The 23,980-nt window shown below is 45.8% G+C and overlaps 2 protein-coding genes across 2 annotated transcripts in view; both read right to left on the reverse strand.

Moving 5' to 3' along the window:
• The window catches only part of LOC139561046 (nascent polypeptide-associated complex subunit alpha, muscle-specific form-like), a 44,070-nt gene extending 35,522 nt beyond the window's left edge, over positions 1-8,548 (reverse strand). Inside the window, exon 1 of the mRNA XM_071377845.1 lies at positions 6,390-8,548. Within this exon, the coding sequence (XP_071233946.1) occupies positions 6,390-8,548 (2,159 nt within the window). The remainder of the gene's footprint in view (positions 1-6,389) is intronic.
• An 806-nt stretch (positions 8,549-9,354) lies between these two features.
• On the reverse strand, positions 9,355-11,313 carry LOC139561047 (T-complex protein 1 subunit theta-like). Its single transcript, XM_071377846.1, has one exon. It carries the CDS (start codon positions 11,311-11,313, stop codon positions 9,355-9,357), a length of 1,959 nt encoding a protein of 652 aa, XP_071233947.1.
• Positions 11,314-23,980: the final 12,667 nt, after the last annotated feature.

The raw sequence follows: 23,980 nt of genomic DNA on the forward strand, positions 1-23,980 counted from the left end.
GTCATCGGTGATCAGGCCTACTGTACCACCTTCATGTTGTTGGCAAACTTGAATGCGTTGGAGTTGTACGTGGCTACGCAGTTGTGAGTAAATAGGGAGTACAGGAGAGGATAAAACACGCATCCCGGAGGTGCCCCCATGTTGAGGGTCGGCGTGGCGGATGTGTTTTTGCCTACCCTCACCACCTGGGATGGCCCGTCAGGAAGTCCAGGATTCAGTTGTAGACGGTGTTGTTCAGTCCAAGGGTCCTTAGCGGAGTGATGAGCTTGGATGGCACTATGGTGTTGAACGCTGAGCTGTTTAAAAGGTCTTACTCATGTCAGTTATGGAGAGCAAGATCACACAGTCGTCCGGAACAACTGGTGTCCTCACGCATGGTTCAGTGTTGCTTGCCTCGAAGCAAGCATAAAAGGCGTTTAGATCGTCTGGTAGGCTCGTGTCACTGGGCAGCTCTCAGCAAGCCCTGCCACATCCGACGAGCATCAGAGCCGTTGTAGTTTGACTCGATCTTTGTCCTGTTGTGATACTTTGCCTGTTTGATGGGATTTCTTATGTGTCCGAATTAGTGTCCCGCTCCTTGAACACAGCAGCTCTAGCCTTTAGATCAGTGCGGATGTTGCCTGTAATCAATGGCTTCTGGTTGGGATATGTACTGTACGTACGATCACTGTGGGAATGACGTTATCAATGCACTTATTAATGAAGCCGGTGACTGATGTGGTAATGCAATCGGATGAATCCCAGAACATATTCCAGTCTGTGCTAGCGAAACCGTCCTGTAGCTTAGTATCAGCTTCATCGCACTTCCGTATTGAGCACATCACTGGTACTTTCTGTTTGAGCTTTTGTTTGTCTTCTATATACACCACAGAAATATAGTAATTCCATGTATCGAATGAGATATGCCTCTTGCATGTGTGTAGATCTTTGTTTCAGTCGCACTGTGTGACGCTCTGTCATCTACTTCCACGTCGCATAGAAACGACTAGTTCCAGCAAAGATGTTGGGAAATTCTAGATGTGCTGCAGCTAAGATGAAGAACCTCCTCATGCGGAACAAAACATGGATTTACTGTCTGAGTTCTCTCTGGTGTTTGGAGAACCACCTGCAACCAACATGTATAAGATAAATCTTTTTTTCAGAATCGAGAATATCGCCAATATCAGTTTAGTTGAAGAATCTATGGCAGCGTTTTGTCTGCCTCCAAACCTGTAACATCCAGTAATGGACACCAACAATCTTTGGCTATATCACATTATTAGTTGTACAAACTGTAGCTAGGCCAAGGAGGGCATTGGTGGGTTAGAGGGAACACTGCTGGAGGGTGACATTCAGGCTAAAGGTCTGATCCTAACCAACGCCCTACACTTTAAAGGTGCTGAAGAAATTAAAATATGGAGATATCATTCATTATTGGGGTAGTAACCATGGTAATAGTGGTTAATTCATAATAAATGGAGATGGATTGAGATTTAAATTAGGTTTGTGTGGGGCATCATTTAGAATCACACTGGATCTGCCAAACGCTCATTTATATTGGTACACTCGCAAACCTGCTGGAGGTCTTTAGATTGGTTAAACCATGTGGTTGGTTGTCCATGACAACATTTGATTATAATTGATGATTATGTGCGTTTATGTGTGTGTGTGCGTGCCAGCATGACCACCTGTGAGTGTGTGTGAGCATGAGCATGCATGTTTCAGAGTGTGTGTGCGCGTACCAGTGTGTGTGAGAGAGAGCTGGTGGTCGCAGCAGATAAAGAATGATTCTTTGGTCCATCACTGAGAGCTTATTTATGTTCCTGGTTGGTGGTGATGTAATCCTAAATAATTGAGTAACAAGTAACCACTCCCAGTGTGTGTGTCTCAGATTCTGCAGTGGAGAAGCACTGGCTAGGTCTCAACACCTAGGATTCACACTCGACACTGTTACCTCTCTCTTCCTCTTTATACAGTGCATTTGGAAAGTATTCAGACCCCTTGACTTTTCCACATTGTGACATTACAGTCTTATTAAAATCAATACACACACACACACACACACACACACACACACACACACACACACACACACACACACACACACACACACACACACACACACACACACACACACACACACACACACACACACACACACACACACACACACAACCCCATAATGACAAAGCAAAAACAAGTTTAGAAATGTGTGCACGTGTATTAAATAGAAAACTGAAATATCACATTTACATAAGTATTCAGACCCTTTACTCAGTACTTGGTTGAATCACCTTTGGCAGCAACTACAGCGTCGATTCTTTTGGGGTATGACGCTGCAAGCTTGGCACACCTGTATTTGGAGAGTTTCTCCCATTCTTCTCTGCAGATCCTCTCAAGCTCTGTCAGGTTGGATGGGGAATGTCGCTGCAGAGCCATTTTCAGGTCTCACCAGAGTTTTTCGATTGGGTTCAACTCCAGGCTCTGGCTGGGCAACTCAAGGACATTCAGAGACTTGTCCCGAAGCCACTCCTACGTTGACTTGTCTGTGTGCTTAGGGTCGTGCTCCTGTCCCAGTCTGATGTCCTGAGTGCTCTGGAGCAGATTTTCATCAAGGATCTCTCTGTACTTTGCTCCGTTAATCTTTCCCTCGATCCTGACTAGTCTCCCAGTCCCTGCCGCTGAAAAACATCCCCCCCAGCATGCTGCCACCACCACCCTGCTTCACCATAGGGATGGTGCCAGGTTTCCTCCAAACGTGACGCTTGGCATTCAGGCCAAAGAGTTCAATCTTGGTTTCATCAGACCAGAGAATCTTGTTTCTCATGGTCTAAGAGTCCTTTAGATGCCTTTTGGTAAACTCCAAGCGGGCTGTCATGTGCCTTTTACTGAGGAGTGGCTTCCGTCTGGCCACTCTACCATAAAGTCCTGATTGGTGGAGTGTTGCAGAGATGGTTGTCCTTCTGGAAGGTTCGCCCATCTCCACAGATTAACTCTGGAGCTCTGTCAGAGTGACCATCAGGTTCTTTGTCACCTCCCTCACCAAGGCCCTTCTTCCCTGATTGCTCAGTTTGGCCGGGCGGACAGCTCTAGGAAGAGTCTTGGTGGTTCCAAACTTCTTCCATTTAAGAACGATAGAGGCCACAGTGTTCTTGGGGACCTTCAATGCTGAAGACATTTTTTGGTACCCTACCCCAGATCTGTGCCTCGACACAATCCTGTCTCGGAGCTCTACGGACAATTCCTTCAACCTCATGGCTTGGTTTTTGCTCTGACATGCACTATCAACTGTGGGACCTTATATAGATGGATGTGTGCCTTTCCAAATCATGTCCAATCAATTGAATTTACCACAGGTGGACTCCAATCAAGTTGTAGAAACATCTCAAGGATGATCAATGGAAACAGGATGTACCTGAGCCCAATTTATAGTCTGATATCAAAGGGTCTGAATACTTATGTAAATAAGGTATCTGTTTTTTTATTTAATACATTTCCTAAAATGTATAAAACCTGTTTTCACTTTGTCATTATTGGGTATTGTGTGTAGATTGATTAAATAGAAAATAATCCTCATCAATTTTTGAACACGGCTGTAACCTTCCGAATGCACTTTATATGCCTACTCTGTCTCATTCAAGCTCCCTCTCACGCTTTCCATCTCTTCCCCTTTCTCTCTTCCTCCTCCTCCTCTTTCTCACTAAGTTATTGTCTTTTTCAGGTGAGGGGAGAAGGGGGGCTGTCAGAAAAAAAGGGCTTATAGACAGCCTACCGTCAGAAAAACACATTCATGACTGACGGTAGATTGATAAGCAATCTAATTAATTTTCTTTGTTTGATGTTTTGACTTCATTACGAAATTCGTTTTTATGTTAATCCCTCGTTGGTTAGTTCATTAATTTGGGGGATGAAATACACAAATTAGATTAGACAATAGATAACAGCAAATCAATTAGATTACGCAAATTGGATTCTTAGTTTTGATTTATAATTTGAAAAGTAGTCAATGTTTTTTGTGCTGGCCACTGTTTTGTTCTTGTTCTTTAGTAATTCATTTATTTGTCTGTAATTTTCTGGCCCGGGGCTTTTCTTACCGTCTGGTAATGTAATGGTCTCCAAAACAGTTCCTCTGTCATTGTTGCAGGAGGAATCCGTTGGCGTGGCACCAGCATCTGCTTGTATCTCCGTTGTTTTTGTTAGTTTCCATTTGGTTCCTTTTAGTTAATTATTGAAAGCACTCCCGGCAGCCCTCCCTCTCTGTTCTGTACTAAAGAGAGAGAGAGAACTGAACGAGGGGGAGAAAGAGATGGGGAAAGGAGGGAGGGAGAGGGGCAATTAGTGGGAGAGGGCAAAGAGAACACAGAGAGGAGTAAAGAGTTAGGGAAATGTAGAGAGGGATGATGGGTTTGGAGGGGGGGGGGGGGGTAGAGGAAGAAGAGAGGGAACAGTTAAAAGAGAAGGCACAAGGAAGTGAGGGAGAGAGAAAAGTAAATTAAGTGGAAAAAGTGGTGGCCTGCTTAGAGACAAAGAGAGAAAATAGAGAGATTGAGCGACATGGTGGAGGGATGTGAAAGGTCTACCTAGGGAGTTCCAGTCCACACATCTTAATTCAGCCTTTGTTCCTGACATTAAACAAATGAGAGAGAGAGGGAGAGGTGGGTGGGGTGGGAGAGAGGGTGAAAAAAATCTGATCTCAAAATAGCCACAAAAAAACAAACACATACATGTACACAGATAAGGCAACAAAACGAACATTTAACCTCTATTAATATCTTCTGGAATAGAATACCGCAACGACCTGTCATCACATAGCTGGGTTTATGTTGGTGGGAAGAGGTAGACGGCTTCATTGATTTAATTGATTCTCAGTTTCACTCGGATGTTTTGGCTATGAATCAGAAGGGACCGACTGGTTTTCACTGCTGCAAACTTGTCTCGTTTTTTTCATTGATATGAATGGCTGGTTATAAACTGTGTGTGTATAGACATAGGATAATTCCCTCTAAGTTCAGAGGAGGACTACTTGTCTTGACACACACTTACAGATTCACTCACATCTCAGTCTCCTCCCTAGGTTTGCCTGATAACACTGATGACACACATGGCATGCAGGCACACACACAGGCAAACAAATGCACACATACGCTCATTGGGGAATTCACCCATAACACCATGGTACTGTTATTCCATAGACCTGTGCCACCCCAGGTGTCCACACCACCATTTGTTTTTGAACTCCACCATGATCAGATAGATGTCTTTCACCATGAGTGACATAACCCTGAGTCATTACCTTGTTTATTTTCTAGAGAATGGAGCTCTCCTCTATCAAATAACAGCCTCTATGGAAAGGGGCAGGAAGGTCTCGTTATATCATATATAGTGTAGTTTATTACTGTGGTGGTGCAATGCTATTTCTGGCCTGTACTAAATTGACAGCAGTGAGGTGACCTGAATGGTGTGTGAGTGAGTTGGTGAGATGAGAGAAGGTGAGGTAAGGGGTGCTGAATAGAATGAATGAGAAGTGTAAGTGATGGGAGACTGACCTTCTGAACTCTATAACAGACTCTCCTTTTGTGTCCCAAATGGCACCCTATTCCTTAATTAGTGCACTATACACTCTTAGAAAAAAGGGTTCCAAAAGGGTTCTTTGGCTGTCACCATAAGATATTCCTTTTTGGTTCCAGGGAGAACCATTTTGAGAACCAAAAAGTGTTCTTCAAAGGGTTCTCCTATGGGGACAGCCAAATAACCCTTTTAGGTTCTAGATAGCACCTTTTTTTGACAAAGGCCTCTGATCACTATATAGGGAATAGGGTGCAATTTGAGATGCACTCTCAATGGCTCTGAGATGTGAGCCAATGACACTGCTGTGATGAGGAGAGCCAAGAGGTTTTCAATGGACCATGGATCAATGGTTTACAGCACATGACTGTTTGTGTGTAGGGTTTAGTCTTGACTCATTATTTTGGGACTCCACAGCGCATATTTGCATATTTGCATACATGTTTGCATATTTGATGATTTCTTTTAGTGCATATCCTTATAAAAAAACATTACAAGGAAGTAAGCATGCTCTGCTCAGTAGGACTGTGGGAAAGACACTTCATAGAAGAGGCAGCTGGCCTACACAGCTTCCCTGCAACTAAGTACACCAAGTAGTCCATGTTGCCCCACGTAGGTGCATTGTCCACACTACTAACTCATCAATACACACAAGCTCACAACCATTTCTCCATTCTACTTCTATTTATTCAATGTGCCATTTAAAATTAAGTTCATGGTAATTCACTTTCCTGAACGGACAAAATAAAATTAACCCCAAACTTGCTTATAAGCCATTCTCTCACAACCCATTATTATGTGCCCACACTCTCCTATTTCTTTCAATTACTAATTCATCCACCCACCCATCCATTCTCTCCTCCCCAGGTGTGTACGACCATGAGGACATGGTGAACATGTTGCAGGTGTTGGAGTTGGGACTGTGGGGACTGTGGGGAGGCAGGGCCAGTACAGTGTTGGAGCTGGGACTGTGGGGAGGCAGGGCCAGTACAGTGTTGGAGTTGGGACTGTGGGGAGGCAGGGCCAGTACAGTGTTGGAGCTGGGACTGTGGGGAGGCAGGGCGAGTACAGTGTTGGAGTTGGGACTGTGGGGAGGCAGGGCCAGTACAGTGTTGGAGCTGGGACTGTGGGGAGGCAGGGCCAGTACGGTGTTGGAGCTGGGACTGTGGGGAGGCAGGGCCAGTACAGTGTTGGAGCTGGGACTGTGGGGAGGCAGGGCCAGTACAGTGTTGGAGCTGGGACTGTGGGGAGGCAGGGCCAGTACAGTGTTGGAGCTGGGACTGTGGGGAGGCAGGACCAGTACAGTGTTGGAGCTGGGACTGTGGGGAGGCAGGGCCAGTACAGTGTTGGAGCTGGGACTGTGGGGAGGCAGGACCAGTACAGTGTTGGAGCTGGGACTGTGGGGAGGCAGGGCCAGTACCGTGTTGGAGCTGGGACTGTGGAGCGGCAGGACCAGTACAGTGTTGGAGCTGGGACTGTGGGGAGGCGGGGCCAGTACAGTGTTGGAGCTGGGACTGTGGGGAGGCAGGACCAGTACAGTGTTGGAGCTGGGACTGTGAGGAGGCAGGGCCAGTACAGTGTTGGAGCTGGGACTGTGGGGAGGCAGGGCCAGTACAGTGTTGGAGCTGGGACTGTGGGGAGGCAGGGCCAGTACAGTGTTGGAGCTGGGACTGTGGGGAGGCAGGACCAGTACAGTGTTGGAGCTGGGACTGCGGGGAGGCAGGACCAGTACAGTGTTGGAGCTGGGACTGTGGGGAGGCAGGGCCAGTACAGTGTTGGAGCTGGGACTGTGGGGAGGCAGGGCCAGTACAGTGTTGGAGCTGGGACTGTGGGGAGGCAGGACCAGTACAGTGTTGGAGCTGGGACTGTGAGGAGGCAGGGCCAGTACAGTGTTGGAGCTGGGACTGTGGGGAGGCAGGGCCAGTACAGTGTTGGAGCTGGGACTGTGGGGAGGCAGGGCCAGTACAGTGTTGGAGCTGGGACTGTGGGGAGGCAGGACCAGTACAGTGTTGGAGCTGGGACTGCGGGGAGGCAGGACCAGTACAGTGTTGGAGCTGGGACTGTGGGGAGGCAGGGCCAGTACAGTGTTGGAGCTGGGACTGTGGGGAGGCAGGGCCAGTACAGTGTTGGAGCTGGGACTGTGGGGAGGCAGGACCAGTACAGTGTTGGAGCTGGGACTGTGGGGAGGCAGGGCCAGTACAGTGTTGGAGCTGGGACTGTGGGGAGGCAGGGCCAGTACAGTGTTGGAGCTGGGACTGTGGGGAGGCAGGACCAGTACAGTGTTGGAGCTGGGACTGTGGGGAGGCAGGGCCAGTACAGTGTTGGAGCTGGGACTGTGGGGAGGCAGGGCCAGCACGGTGTTGGAGTTGGGACTGTGGGGAGGCAGGGCCAGTACAGTGTTGGAGCTGGGACTGTGGGGAGGCAGGGCCAGTACAGTGTTGGAGCTGGGACTGTGGGGAGGCAGGGCCAGTACAGTGTTGGAGCTGGGACTGTGGGGAGGCAGGGCCAGTACGGTGTTGGAGCTGGGACTGTGGGGAGGCAGGGCCAGTACGGTGTTGGAGCTGGGACTGTGGGGAGGCAGGGCCTGTACGGTGTTGGAGCTGGGACTGTGGGGAGGCAGGGCCAGCATGGTGTTGGAGTTGGGACTGTGGGGAGGCAGGGCCAGTACAGTGTTGGAGCTGGGACTGTGGGGAGGCAGGGCCTGTACAGTGTTGGAGCTGGGACTGTGGGGAGGCAGGGCCAGTACAGTGTTGGAGCTGGGACTGTGGGGAGGCAGGGCCAGTACGGTGTTGGAGCTGGGACTGTGGGGAGGCAGGGCCAGTACAGTGTTGGAGCTGGGACTGTGGGGAGGCAGGACCAGTACGGTGTTGGAGCTGGGACTGTGGGGAGGCAGGACCAGTACAGTGTTGGAGTTGGGACTGTGGGGAGGCAGGGCCAGTACGGTGCTCCTACTGCCAATAATGAGCAGCACACACAGCCTACAGGTACTGGAGATGTAACACATATATTATGGTCTAGATGTTGATCAAGTCAGTTGTGTTTTACTGTTAATGGTTCAGTGATTCAGGTTAGGATTGGTGAGAGAATAAGCTGATACAGTCACGTTCTGACCTTTATTTCCTTTGTTTTGTCTTTAGTTAGTATGGTCAGGGCGTGAGTTGGGGTGGGCAGTCTATGTTTATATTTCATAAAGTGTTCAGTTTATTGTCTTTTTATTAAACATGATGAACACTAATCACGCTGCCCTTTGGTCCTCTCCTTCTTCCACAGAAGAAAGCCGTTACAGATACTGGGTCTGTGCCTACTTCTACCCGGAGCCTCAGTTAGGACAATATAATGTGTTAACCTACACAATATAATGTGTTAACCTACACAATATAATGTGTTAACCTACACAATATAATGTGCTAACCTATACAATATAATGTGTTAACCTACACAATATAACGTGTTAACCTACACAATATAACGTGTTAACCTACACAATATAACGTGTTAACCTACACAATATAACGTGTTAACCTACACAATATAACGTGTTAACTTACACAATATAACGTGTTAACCTACACAATATAACGTGTTAACCTACACAATATAACGTGTTAACCTACACAATATAACGTGTTAACCTACACAATATAACGTGTTAACCTACACAATATAACGTGTTAACCTACACAATATAATGTGTTAACCTACACAATTTCATATTAGCTGAACCAGGTTTCTTTACGTTTGTTTTATTGGTCAATCTAAACTTCAATCATCTACTTCTCAATCCCTGAAGAAGACTTGTATGTGCAGTGTCTATGGAGGCAGTGAAGGGAGCCATGCATGTTCTGTGGTAACTGGGAAGAAGATTTTAGTCTTGTCCTCCTCCGTTGCTATCTGGCTCAGGAGTTCAGCGAGGACAGCTAGTGAGGCCTTTGTAGCTTTCTCTATGGCACTAGCCTTACACCCTAGCCTGTCCAACACACCTCGATACGCTCCCTTGGTCCCGTCCATCTTGCCCTTCCATCGCCGTTTGTACCCTCTCAGCACGGCCAGGTCCGCGGGGGTCCCTGCATTCTCTCCCAGGGCTTTGACTGGCTCCAGCAGGGCCTGGGCAAAGGCATGGACGGCCAGCTGCTCCATGCCCACCAGGGTTAACCCATTCTGGGTCAGCCCCGCGGCCAAGCCCACTTCAGAGGCTCCAGCCCCGGGGACCACCCTGGGCTCTGCTAGGAGGGAGCAGTAAACCCGCAGGGAGGCACGTAAAGCAGCCTCTGCGCTAATCAGCAGGGCCTGGTCTGGGCTACGGACAGTCACTGTGACCTTACAGCAGGCCTCCTCCTCCAGGGGCTCCTCCACCACCACGCTGGCCCAGAGAGGGATACTGGTGGGGGTTTTCCTGGGTGACTGGCGGGTCTTTTTGGGTGAGTGGTGGTGGTGGGTTGTTGGGCTTGTCAGATGCCCTTTAGGCCTGTGTAGTCGTCGCCTGCGCTGGGCAGAGCGGACCGAGGTGAGATGCTTGTAAATCTGTCTCTGAGTGGAGCAGCGGGAAATGAGCTTGGCAAAGCTGCCATGGATCAAGACCTCATACAGACCTCCTCTTCTGTCACTTCTGTTCCTCTCCTCTCCTCTGACCTTCTGAACCTCTGGCTCCACTGTCTCTCCTTCAGTCTCTACCTCTCTCCATACCTCCCCTTCTCCTTCTGACCTCCCTCTCCATATCTCCAGGCCCAGATCCACCCAGTCGTCAGACGTATTTTCTTCCTTACCTTCATCATCCTCCGTTTCTTCATCATCCATTTGTTTCATAGCATCCTCCATCTTCTGACATATTCTCCGCTTAACTTGGTTCTCTACGTCTTCCTCTGTTTCTTCATCTCTGAGTGACTCATTATTGTTTGTCTCGTTTTCTCCCTCCTCCACTTCACTAGCCTCAGCAGTCCTTTCACTCTCCATCTCTTTCCCCTTTTCCTTCCCCTCCTCCTTCATCATCTGAAATTCTTCATCTCCAGTCCTCTCCTCCTCCTCTCCCTTGGTCTGTATCAGCTCCTCTCCATCTGTTTCTATCTGTCCATCCTTGGTCTCTGAACCCTGGTCTGGTATAGCCTTCTCTAGCACCGTACACACTCTGACACAGCTGGGGTCAAAGGTAACTCCTTCCCACACCTCTCCTCGGTCACCAGAAGTTATGGGTCTCCAGCTGTGAACACAGCACCGGGCCACCACCCCCGACAGCAGGGCTTCAAACCCTGGCTGCCAGGAGGAGAGGAAGGGTCCCAGGATGGCCCTCACATCCAGCTCCTCCCTGGGGTCCTTTAGGGCCCCACAGGCCATCCCCTCTAACAGAGCCAGGGCCCTGCCACACGCCTGGCGGTAGCCCCCCTGGATCTCAGCCCCAGTCACCCCCAGGGTTAGTAGGTCCTTGGCCTGGGTCAGGAGAGAGGCGGCCAGGAGGAGGACCATCCCTGCCCCATCACCGTGCTCTCTGGCCTGGGTAGAGGCTGCGGAGGCCAGGGTGAGGGCGGAGGGGTCCTCCAGAGCCATGTGGGTTAGGACAGAGAGGGTGTCAGGGCTGGTGACTGGGGAGCTGGAGAAGCCGTGGGGGAAGCGGAAGAGAAGGGATTTTACTAAGCCCCTGGGCCCGTAGCATGGGCGGAGACGCTGGCCCAGGGCCACAAAGGGCTCTACATGGAGGGCCTCCTGGGGACGTTGCTTAGGGATCCCGGGCCAACTGGGGATCTTAGGGATTTTGGGAGTGTGGTCATCAATTATCATGTTGAGTCTGTAAAGAGGGACAGAGAGCGAGAGGTTAGCAGGCATTTTTTACAGTTCTCCACTTTGCCATTAAAAGTATTCAACTTCAACTCACCAGGCAGAGAGAAAGAAGAGTTGGTAGGAAGTGTACAGATGGATTTGAAGTTAGAGAGAGTGGAGGAGAATGATCATGTTGTGGGGGGGGGGGGGGGGGGGGGTCTAAAGAGATAGAGAGGGAGGTTAGTTTGACATGACAGTTAGAGAAAACCGAATAAAACACATTTTCCCTGGAGTGAACTGGTAGTGGATCCCATCATGACGACGGTGGTGTAGCATAGCACTGTGACGGAGGAGTGAACTCTAAAGCTCTCACATGCCATTCACTCCACACACAATCACACGCAAACCCCCCAGTCGAACATATGTCCACAGAACGTGGCTGCCACCTCTGCTCAGCTCTGCCTGGAGGAACAAGGGTTTGACATTAACATGGAGTGGACGGGCTCTCTAACAGACAGGCACAGGAGAGGAGGCTGTACTAGACTGTGTCCCATAACACCCTATTCCCTCTTTAATGTTCTACTTTGACCATGGCTCAAAAGTAGTCTGGCCAAAAGTAGTGCACTAATCACGACTTCAATACCATCATTAAGTTTACCGATAACACAACAGTGGTAGGCCTGATCCCCGACAACGACGAGACAGTCTATAGGGAGGTCAAAGAACTGGCCGTGAGGTGCCAAGACAACAACCTCTCCCTCAATGTGATCAATACAAAGATGATGATTGTGGACTACAGGAAAAAGGAGGACCAAGCACACCACTCTTCTCATCAACGGGGCTGTAGTGGAGTAGGTTGAGAGCTTCAAGTTCCTTGGTGTCCACATCAAACTAACATGGTCCATGCACACCAAGACAGTCGTGAAGAGATCACGACAAAACCTATTCCCCCTCAGGATAATGAAAAGACTTGGCATTGGTCCACAGATCCTCAAAAGGTTCTACAGCTGCACCATCGAGAGCATCCTGACTGGTTGCATTACTGGCTGGTATGGCAACTGCTCGGCCTCTGACCGCAAGGCACTACAGAGGGTGGTGCGTGTGGCCAAATACATCACTGGGGCCAAGCTTCCTGCCATCCAGGACCTCTCTATACCAGGCGGTGTCAGAGGAAGGCTCTCAAAATTGTCAAAGACTCCAGCCACCCTAGTCATAGACTGTTCTCTCTCCTACCGCACGGCAAGCGGTACCGGAGCGCCAAGTCTAGGTCCAAGAGGCTTCTAAACAGCTTCTACCCCCAAACCATAAGACTCCTGAACATCTAATCAAATGGCTACCCAGACTATTTGCATTGCACCCCCACCCTCTATTTTACGCCACTGCTACTCTGTTATTATCTATGCATAGTCAGTGGGTACCGGTACAGAGTCAATGTGCGGGGGCACCGGTTAGTCGAGTTAATATGTACATGTAGGTAGAGTTATTAAAGTGACTATTAGTCACTTTAATAACTCTACCTACATGCACATATTAGTCACTTTAATAACTCTACCTACATGTGACTAATACAATTTGATATGGGAAGTAGGGTGCCACTTACCCTCCGCAATTTCGGAGGCTGTCCTAGACTAAAGACCATAACATCTCTCTGGGACCATGGCTATTTGGATAGGAATAGGAAGCCAACAGAGAAGGCTACACATTGCTTTGGGGCTAGGAGTTCACGCAATGCAAATACGCTACATATTGCCTATGGTACAGTGCATTCCGAAAGTATTCAGACCCCTTGAATTTTTCAACATTTTGTTACGTTACAGTCCTATTCTAAAATGTATTAAATTTTTTTTTTTTTTTTTTTACCTCAATCTACACACACAATACCCCATGACAAAGCAAAAATAGGTGTTTAGAAATTTTATGAAAATACCTTATTTACATAAGCATTCAGACCGTTTGCTATGAGACTCGAAATTGGATTTCAGGTGCATCCTGCTTCGATTGATCATCCTTGAGATGTTTCTACAACTTGACTCGAGTCCACCTGTGGTAAATTCAATTGATTGGACATGATTTGGAAAGGCACAAACTTGTTTATATAAAAAGGTCCCACAAAAACCAAGCCATGAGGTCAAAAGGAATTGTCCGTAGAGCTGCGAAACAGGATTTTGTCGAGGCACAGATCTGGGGAAGGGTACCAAAAAATGTCTACCACATTGAAGGTCCCCAAGAACACTGTGGCCTCCATTATTCTTAAATGGAAGAAGTTTGGAACCACCAAGACTCTTCCTAGAGCTGGCCGCACTGCCAAACTGAGTAATCGGGGGAGAAGGGCCTTGGTCAGGGAGGTGACCAAGAACCCGATGGTCACTCTGACAGAACTCCAGAGTTATTCTGTAGAGATGGGAGAACTTTCCAGAAGGACAACCATCTCTGCAGCACGTCACCAATCAGGCCTTTATGATACAGAGCAGCCAGACGGAAGCCACTCCTCTGTAAAAGGCACATGACAGCCCGCTTGGAGTTTGCCAAAAGGCACCTAAAGGACTCAGACCTGATCTAATGAAACCAAGATTGCCAAGCGTCACCTCTGGAGGAAACCTTGCACCATCCCTACGGTGAAGCATGGTGGTGGCAGCATCATACTGTGGGGATGTTTTTCAGCGGCAGGGACTGGAAGACTAGTCAGGATTGAGGAAAAAATTAAAGGAGCAAAGGATCCTTGATGAAAACCCGCTCCAAAACCCGCTCAGGACCACAGACTGGGGCGAAGGTTCACCTTCCAACAGGACAACCACCCTAAGCACACAGCCAAGACAAATGCAGAAACTTCCCAAATACAGGTGTGCCAAGCCTGTAGTGACATACCCAAGAAGACTATAGGCTGTACCGGTAATAGCTAACAAAGGTGCTTCAACAAAGTACTGAGTAAAAGGTCTGAATACTTAGGTAAATGGGATATCAGTTTATTTTTAATACATTTGCTTTGTCATTATGGGTTATTTTTTGTAGATAGTTTTTTTCCCTCAACTTAATTTTAGAATAAGGCTGTAATGAAACAAAATGTGGAAAAAGTCAAGGGGTTTGAATACTTTCCAAATGCACTGTATATTTCCTACCTGCAGGTTAATGAAGTTGACACCCCCCCAAATTGGGTCGAGCAAATATTGCTCATCACACCGCATTAATACTGTTTACCTCTCCGCCTGTCATCAGTCAGGACAGCCCCAGATTCTAAGAGGGGGAGGAGAGAGGAGCGGGAGAACATCAGGAAACAATAACAGTGACATTTTCTATGATCAGACTCAGAGAGCTGATTCGTTCACTGTCATTCTGTCACTAGACTAGTAGCGTAAGTTAGATGTTGTGTTCTAGCGTTCTCTCTGCATCATTATAGGAAGAGAACCTAAAAGCTTGGCACGCGAGGGTAGCCTGTCACTGACTAACCATTCAGGCCTAAGGCGCCATACACACAAACAGCGCAAGCACACGCACACGCACACACACACACAAACACACACAAACACACACACGTCTCCTGACACATGTATGATTCTTTCTGGCCCATCATCCCATCCCCAGCCTGTGTAGTCATCCTTATCTCTTGATAAGGATGAGTCCTCCTAGTCCTGTCCCGGTCGGGGCTCCCATCACATGACACGTGTGCTAATGTGGCATCGCTCAGCGGCCTGCCTTCCGCCCAAGTGAGGGCCCTGCTGACCTAAATAGGAGTGACATTCAGCAGGCGAGGGGATAGAAGGTGAAGGGAGAGAAGGATGGAGAAGAGGGAGGAGTGCTGGGTCGAGCACTGGGGGACAAGCGACTAAAAATAACTATTGGTTCTCTCTCCTGGTGGAGAGCACACTGTGATGGAGGAGCCATGGCACAGTGGTGGAGGCCACAGAGAGAGAGAACCCTCTCTGACGAGCCTGGCCTAGAGGTCACTGACACACAGTCCCCAGAGTATGTGGGCTACACTCCATAATGAAAACATATGCGTAGACACAGGAGAGCCCAGTCATGTCTAATGAGGTCAAAAGGTCATCAAATATTTACAGCACCACACTCTGCTGTGTACAGTATCACAACCACTGGAGCGCTCCCTGTACCTTTTACCATAGGTCAAGCATTAATCCATATGAATTAATTAGGTGGAGAGGGGAGGTAGAGGGCCATGTAAATAAGACATTATTGGTGGAGGGAGGCGCAGGCAGCTGATTAGGTGTGGAGTAGCTTTGAGGCTTTCAGGGTGTTCTGAAGTGAGCTTTGACTTTACAGGGCTGAATTAAACATCTCTCTCTGTAGGCTGAGACATAACATAGACGACAGTGATACACGTTCTATAACTTTGTATTCCCACACACTCCACCATTACAGATGTACATAACACAGGAGTGTGTGTTGCACTGCTCTCTTTCATGCATAATGCTACTTTTTCTTTTATATTTTTCTTTTGATGCCATTGTTATTTATGCTGTTAATAACCATATAGAGAGTATGCAAATAGAGAGAGAAACATAAAGGTGAGGTAAAATATGCCAGGAGGGAAGGAGATGGGGAGAAGGGGGGGAATGAAAGAGTGATCTGAGTGTATGTTTATTTATTTCCCTTTTGTTATATCAGGTTAGTCCCATAGCAACTCTGTAAGCATCTACAAACATGAGATGTTATATCAGGTTAGTCCCAAAGCAACTCTGTAAGCATCTACAAACATGAGATGTTATATCAGGTTAGTCCCATAGCAACTCTGTAAGCATCTACAAACATGAGATGTTATATCAGGTTAGTTCCATAGCAACTCTGTAAGCATCTACAAACATGAGATGTTATATCAGGTTAGTCCCATAGCAACTCTGTAAGCATCTACAAACATGAGATGTTATATCAGGTTAGTCCCATAGCAACTCTGTAAGCATCTACAAACATGAGATGTTATATCAGGTTAGTCCCATAGCAACTCTGTAAGCATCTACAAACATGAGATGTTATATCAGGTTAGTCCCATAGCAACTCTGTAAGCATCTACAAACATGAGATGTTATATCAGGTTAGTCCCAAAGCAACTCTGTAAGCATCTACAAACATGAGATGTTATATCAGGTTAGTCCCAAGGCAACTCTGTAAGCATCTACAAACATGAGATGTTATATCAGGTTAGTCCCAAGGCAACTCTGTAAGCATCTACAAACATGAGATGTTATATCAGGTTAGTCCCATAGCAACTCTGTAAGCATCTACAAACATGAGATGTTATATCAGGTTAGTCCCAAAGCAACTCTGTAAGCATCTACAAACATGAGATGTTATATCAGGTTAGTCCCATAGCAACTCTGTAAGCATCTACAAACATGAGATGTTATATCAGGTTAGTTCCATAGCAACTCTGTAAGCATCTACAAACATGAGATGTTATATCAGGTTAGTCCCATAGCAACTCTGTAAGCATCTACAAACATGAGATGTTATATCAGGTTAGTCCCATAGCAACTCTGTAAGCATCTACAAACATGAGATGTTATATCAGGTTAGTCCCATAGCAACTCTGTAAGCATCTACAAACATGAGATGTTATATCAGGTTAGTCCCATAGCAACTCTGTAAGCATCTACAAACATGAGATGTTATATCAGGTTAGTCCCATAGCAACTCTGTAAGCATCTACAAACATGAGATCTTATATCAGGTTAGTCCCATAGCAACTCTGTAAGCATCTACAAACATGAGATGTTATATCAGGTTAGTCCCATAGCAACTCTGTAAGCATCTACAAACATGAGATGTTATATCAGGTTAGTCCCATAGCAACTCTGTAAGCATCTACAAACATGAGATGTTATATCAGGTTAGTCCCAAAGCAACTCTGTAAGCATCTACAAACATGAGATGTTATATCAGGTTAGTCCCATAGCAACTCTGTAAGCATCTACAAACATGAGATGTTATATCAGGTTAGTCCCATAGCAACTCTGTAAGCATCTACAAACATGAGATGTTATATCAGGTTAGTCCCATAGCAACTCTGTAAGCATCTACAAACATGAGATGTTATATCAGGTTAGTCCCATAGCAACTCTGTAAGCATCTACAAACATGAGATGTTATATCAGGTTAGTCCCATAGCAACTCCGTAAGCATCAACAAACATGAGATGTTATATCAGGTTAGTCCCATAGCAACTCTGTAAGCATCTACAAACATGAGATGTTATATCAGGTTAGTCCCATAGCAACTCTGTAAGCATCTACAAACATGAGATGTTATATCAGGTTAGTCCCATAGCAACTCTGTAAGCATCTACAAACATGAGATGTTATATCAGGTTAGTCCCATAGCAACTCTGTAAGCATCTACAAACATGAGATGTTATATCAGGTTAGTCCCATAGCAACTCTGTAAGCATCTACAAACATGAGATGTTATATCAGGTTAGTCCCATAGCAACTCTGTAAGCATCTACAAACATGAGATGTTATATCAGGTTAGTCCCAAGGCAACTCTGTAAGCATCTACAAACATGAGATGTACTACGGCTCTTTAGAGATGGATCCAACTACTCCCGCCATACCATCTCCCTCCCAGGCCTGACTCGCCTCCCTCTTAACTCTTTCATGCAAAGGTTCATCCAGCAGCTACTTACCCTCCTCAATCTTCCAACGAATACATTTTTATACTGAGTGCACCACACGAGAGAGTGTCCGCATTTCCAAGACTTAGATATTTCTAAAGGCTAAGATACAGCTCTGGAATATGGAGGAAATAGGGGAAGCCCAGCCTGCATAGTGAACTGTTAGTGACAATGTCTTTAGCATAAACTGACATAAATAGCTTGGCGACAGCAGATCTTAAAATGGACGCCACGCGTGCACACACACACACACGCGCCTCTGAAGAGATTCAGTCTGCCACCCCCGGTCCTCTCCAAATACTACTGCCTCACCATCGAGAGCGTCCTGACCAGTTGCGTCACGGCCTCCAGTGGGGGGTGAAGACGCACCAGTAAACCACTGGGACCATGCTCCCACCCATACAGGGCATCTACTAGAAGAGATGCAGAGGAAGGCACACAGCATCAACAAGGACCCCACACACCCCAGCCACGAGCTGTTCTCTCCCTTACCGTTGGGCAGAGGGTATCGGAGCATGAGGTCTGATACCAACAGGCTCAGAGACAGTTTCTATCTTCAAGCCATCATACTGCTGAACACTTAAACTAGACTGACCACCTGCACTGACACTCCACACCTTAGCATAGGCACTCACTCATGCACACACACACACACACACACACACACACACACACACTCTCATTAGTGCTCAATTTATACACTTGCCCACCAATCCTCCCTTTCTCTGATACACGTGTAAATATTGGACTACAATACATACTTATGCTAAAATGTTTATTCTATTCTACTGAGACATTTACTTTGTTTGTATTCTTATCTTTTATTATTATTTATTTTTAACTATGTATATTCAATGTTACACACACGACAACACAAAACAATAGAAATAATATACTCAACTAAAAAAATTATTAGCTTTAAAGATACCGCACTTTAGACAAGTTAAACACACCGGGCAGAAGGCTACAAAGGTTAAAGGGCAATCTGTAGTACAAGGACAGAGCAAACACCTCACCATTGTTCCTGTAAACAGTCAAGGGATAGGGGTGGAGAAATGCACCACTCACAGACAGTCATGGCCACAGACCGACCATCCACTGGGCCAAAAATAAAGTTTACAATGCTTTAAAAGAAAAACATTTATAATAATAATTTTATGTAAGCGTGAACAAAATGTAAAAAAAAAAAAATCTGGGCAAAACAAGCTCACATTTTAGTCTCTGACCGGGCAAGATGAACAAGGCATGCGCAGGTCACAATCAATAGGCACATCAACTGTAATGCCCCCCCCCAAAAAAAAAAACCCACAAAGAAATGCTTATCCAACCCTTAAGTACTTACTTTTGTTTTAATATGAATGCCATCAGAGGATGGACTGTTTAAAGTGAGACCGGAATGGAGCCCAAGCCTCATAAAACAGTTTGGGGTTCCCACGTGTATTGAATTGAATTTGTTCTAGTTTGAGAGAGCACAACACATCTCTCACCCAATATTTATAAGATGGGGGAGCTGCCATCTTCCAGTTCTGTAGTATTACCTGTCTAGCTAAAAGAGTTGTATAAGCAACAGTGTCCGACTGGATTCTTGACAGGGGGGTACCTTTGGGCAGTACTCCAAAAAGGATTGTAAGGGGAGACGGATCTATAACAGTGTCATATATATCAGAGACACATTTAAATATGAATTCCCAGAAACCTGACAGTTTATGACAGCCCCAGAACATATGCAACAGTGTGGCTGGTCCCGTTTTTACATCTGACACAGGTAGGATCAAAATCAGAGAATATTCTTCCAAGTTTGGCCCCGGACCAGTGGATACGGTGAACCACCTTGAATTGAATGAGGCTGTGTCTGGTGTTAAAAGAGGACGAATGCACCCTGTGCAGCACAGACTCCCAGGTGTCTTCCCCAAGTTCCTCCCACAAATCCTTTTCCCATCGAGTCTTTAAAGGCACCAAAGAATGGTTCTGTAAGTCATGAATGATTGCATATACATCTGAAATTGCGCCCCTAGGAAGCTTGTTCAGCTCAAAGATGCTCTCTATAGCTTTATTCGCAGGCCTATGGGGAAATTCAGGTATGTTAGCTCTGACAAAGTTCCTAGTCTGGAGATAGCGGAAAAAGTGGGATTGAGGGAGGTTGAACTTTTCCTGTAGCTGAGCAAAAGAAGCAAATGTATCATCAAAGAATAATTGGGCTAGTGAGGAGAGGCCTAGTGAGTGCCAGATGGCAAAAGCCCCATAATTCAAAGATGGAGGAAATAAAATGTTCTGATTGATTGGGCCTGATAGAGAAAAGCCTCAGAGGCTAAAGGATAAACGGAACTGATTCCAAATTTTAAGAGACTGCTTTACAATTGGGTTGACATACCTTTTGCCTAGGGACACTGGGAGAGACGAGCACAACACAGAAGAAGTGCAGCAGGATTACACGATTCAGACTCCATCTGGACCCAGAGTGGTCTACAGTAGGGCTCTGGAATTTGCAGCCCAAAAGAATGTCTGAAATTTTGGTAGAGCTAAACCACCCAATGCCTTAGGCTTCTGTAAATGTTTTCTACCAATCCGTGGTAACTTGCCATCCCAAATAAAATACATGAATGTTTGATCCAGTGAATTAAAAAAAGATTTTGGAATAAAAATGGGTAAACATTGAAATAAATATAAAAATTTGGGCAACACATTCATTTTAATGACATTAATCCTTCCGATAAGAGAAAGAGGTAGCGAATTCCAAAAAGTAAAATATTGTTTCAAACTGTCTGCTAGAGCAACAAAGTTTTCCTAAAACAAATTTGAATATTTCCTTGTCACTTTAACTCCCAAGTAGGTGAATTGATCCCGGACAATCCTAAACTGAAAACGTGTAAAAGAGCACTTTAAAGCAGCCTTATTTACAGGAAAAAGCTCACACTTGCCTAGATTCAGCTTGTACCCTGAGATTGATCCAAACTTTTAAGAACAGATAAAGCACGTGGCAATGCGGTATCAGGGTTGGAGATAAACAAAAGGAGGTCGTCAGCATATAGTGAGACTTTCTGCTCTAAGCCCGTCCTGATTATTCCTTGAATGGCATCATTAGAGCGTAGTGCAATGGCGAGAGGCTCGATTGCCAAAGCAAACAACAAGGGGGAGAGTGGACAACCCTGTCTGGATCCACGGTGCAGGGGAAAATAGTCAGAGGACAAGTTGTTAGTCCGTACCGAAGCTATGGGGGAAAAATAAAGAATCTTTATCCACGCAATGAATTTGGGGCCAAAGCCAAATCTGTAAAGGGCAGCTGTTAGGTAGTCCCACTCAACGCGGTCAAAAGCTTTATCCGCATAAAGTGAGACCACCACCTCCGGGTCCCCCGACGCTGGAGAGTACAGTATTCATAAGATAAGGCGTCTAAAATTGAAAAAGAAATGCCTATTTCTCACAAAGCCAGTCTGGTCAGAGTGTATTAGTTGGTGCAGCGAGCCGTCCATACGGATGGCTAAGAGCTTGTAGGATTTTGTAATCACAGTTTAAAAGCGAGATTGGGCGATAGGATCCACATTCCAGGGAGTCTTTGGTTTTCTTTAATAGTAATGAAATTGAAGCCTGATAAAGACTAGGCGGTAGCCTTGAGGTATTAAGGCACTCTGCAAATAATCGAGACAAGAATGGGCAAAGCAGACCAGAAAACGTCCTGTAAAATTCGGTTGGAAAACCGTCCGGACCCGGTGATTTACCACTTTTCATTGCGGACACTGCTGTTGCAATCTCCTCAGGTGTAAATTATTCTTCTAGACAGTCATGGGAGTCTGTATCAATTGAAGGCATATTCAGGCCCTTAAAGAAGGAATCAATCAGCAAAGGCTCTTGAGGAGATTCAGAGGTGTACAGCGCAGAGTAAAATTGTTTGAATTGATCATTGATCTCTTTATGTATAACCAGACAGGGTCCTTATTTGTGGGATTAAACGTGAGGCCTCAGATTTACGGATCCGATGTGCAAGGAGTTTACTGGCCTTGACGCCTTGTTCATACACTCTGTATTGAGATCGCAAGAGTAACTGTTCAGCTTGCCTGGTAGAAAGCTCATCAAATTCAGATTGGAGTAGTTGGCGCTCTTTATGCAGATCAGAGGAAGGATCCGTAGCATACTTCTCATCCAATGTGGCTATGGATTTGCTCAGGTCCCGGAATCGCTGAGAGCGAACTTTGTTTTGGTTGGCTGTATAAGAAATAATTTGGCCACGTAGGTATGGTTTGAGAGACTCCCATATGGTAGAGCAGGACATACCTGGCGTTGAATTCGTTTCTAGGAATAAGGTGATTTCAGAAGAACTGAAATTGACAAACTCCTTATCTGAGAGTAAAATGGGGTAAAGACGCCATTCATACCAGATAGGAGGTCGCTGGGGAAACTCTAGTTCAAGCACCAATGGTGAATGATCAGAAATAACAATACTCTCGTACACCCCCGAAGGTTAGGCAGAAGTTTTTTATCCAAGAAGAAGTAATCAATGCAGGAGTATGTTTGATGAACATGAGAATAAAAGGAATACTGTCTATCCGTAGGATGTAGGAAACGCCAGGCCTCACACATAGCATATTTCTGAAGAAAAGATTGAATAAGTAGGGCACATTTAGATGGGCCTGTAGTTCTTCGTGAGGACTTGTCAAGAACTGGGGACATTGTACAGTTGAAATTCCCCCCTAAAATCAACAAATGGGAATCTAAATTGGGTATAGCAGATAAAAAGGAAGAAATTAAACTTGTGTCATCCCAATTGGGAGCATAAACACTAGCCAAAACAAGAGGGGTAGAAAACAGTTTACCGGCTACAATGAAGTATCGTCCCATCAGCAATAACCTCAGAAGCTACAAAAGGAGTAGATTTATCAACCAAAATGGCAGCACCTCCTGATTTATTATGAAAGTTAGAATGTAACAGTTGACCAATCCAGTCCCTACGCATCCTAAAATGCTCACCAGTCCTCAAGTGAGTCTCTTGTAGAAATGCAACATTTGCGTTCAAACCCTTTGTGTCAGCACCCTCTTACGCTTCACAGGGTTGTTAACCCCTTTGATGTTCCACGAAATGTACCTGATCGTATTATTTTGGCCACCCTGAGCACTCCCGTTATACAACCCTGTCATTAGAGCATAGAGTGGAAAAGCAATGAGTACCCAAAAACCCCAAAATAACTTGTCTCAGAGTAATAATGTACGGTGCAAGATATTTGAAAAAAGTACAGAAAAAAAACTAAAAAGACAGAATAACAACACTTGAACCCGAACAATTCAACCTCCTTCCTCCCCCAACCACCTCCCCCCCATCCCAGACAGTACCTCCCCAAATGAGGTACAAGCCTAAATAGAACATGTTCTCTTCGCACAGTATGTCTGTGACAGTGCGGTGTTAAACCTAAACCCACAGTCCCGCTCTTTAAAGTTGCGTTTTGTGTTAGTGGATCAAGCAGCAAAAAGAGAAAATAAAAAAATAAAAGTGAATCCCTTGTGCAAACGAAATTACAAAAGCACCACTTGTAGATGTATATAATTATATTCCCAGTCTTATATAACAGGCATTGAGAGAGAAAATAAATAAAATGTATAAAGGCTCTCATCCAAAAACCTAATTTGAAGTAAGCAAATCGTAGTAAGACAATCAAAAAATAATAATAGTCTAGTTTGACGCTAAGACAACTTACAGCCAAGACCAAAAAACTACATGTGCGCAACATTGAACGTTTGCTGGACATAAATTATGTTCAAAACCTTAAAAATTGAAGTGAAGACCCCCAAAAACGTGTAGCCTCAGAACATTTACTGTTTACTGGGTCGGTACAAACGGATGCAGTAAACAAATAACCAAAAATATTTTGAATCACTGAGACACTATGTAAACAAACTGAATAGGTGAGCGAGACAGCCTAGAAACACAGGAGTTAAGTAAACCCTTAATACAATTCAATTAAAATGACTGAATGCTTGTAAGGCCAGCACACTAGATGATCAAAACATTAGATCACATCAAATAAGCCTGAATGGGTTCGCCAACTCTCCAACTATACAAGACTAGTATGTTATAAC

This window comes from Salvelinus alpinus, chromosome 31 (assembly GCF_045679555.1).
Source record: "Salvelinus alpinus chromosome 31, SLU_Salpinus.1, whole genome shotgun sequence".
Classification (NCBI taxonomy): domain Eukaryota; kingdom Metazoa; phylum Chordata; class Actinopteri; order Salmoniformes; family Salmonidae; genus Salvelinus; species Salvelinus alpinus.

Bases quoted from the DNA above. Each gene is read 5' to 3' on its own strand.
- LOC139561047 (XM_071377846.1), bottom strand. From the start codon at position 11,313: ATGATAATTGATGACCACACTCCCAAAATCCCTAAGATCCCCAGTTGG.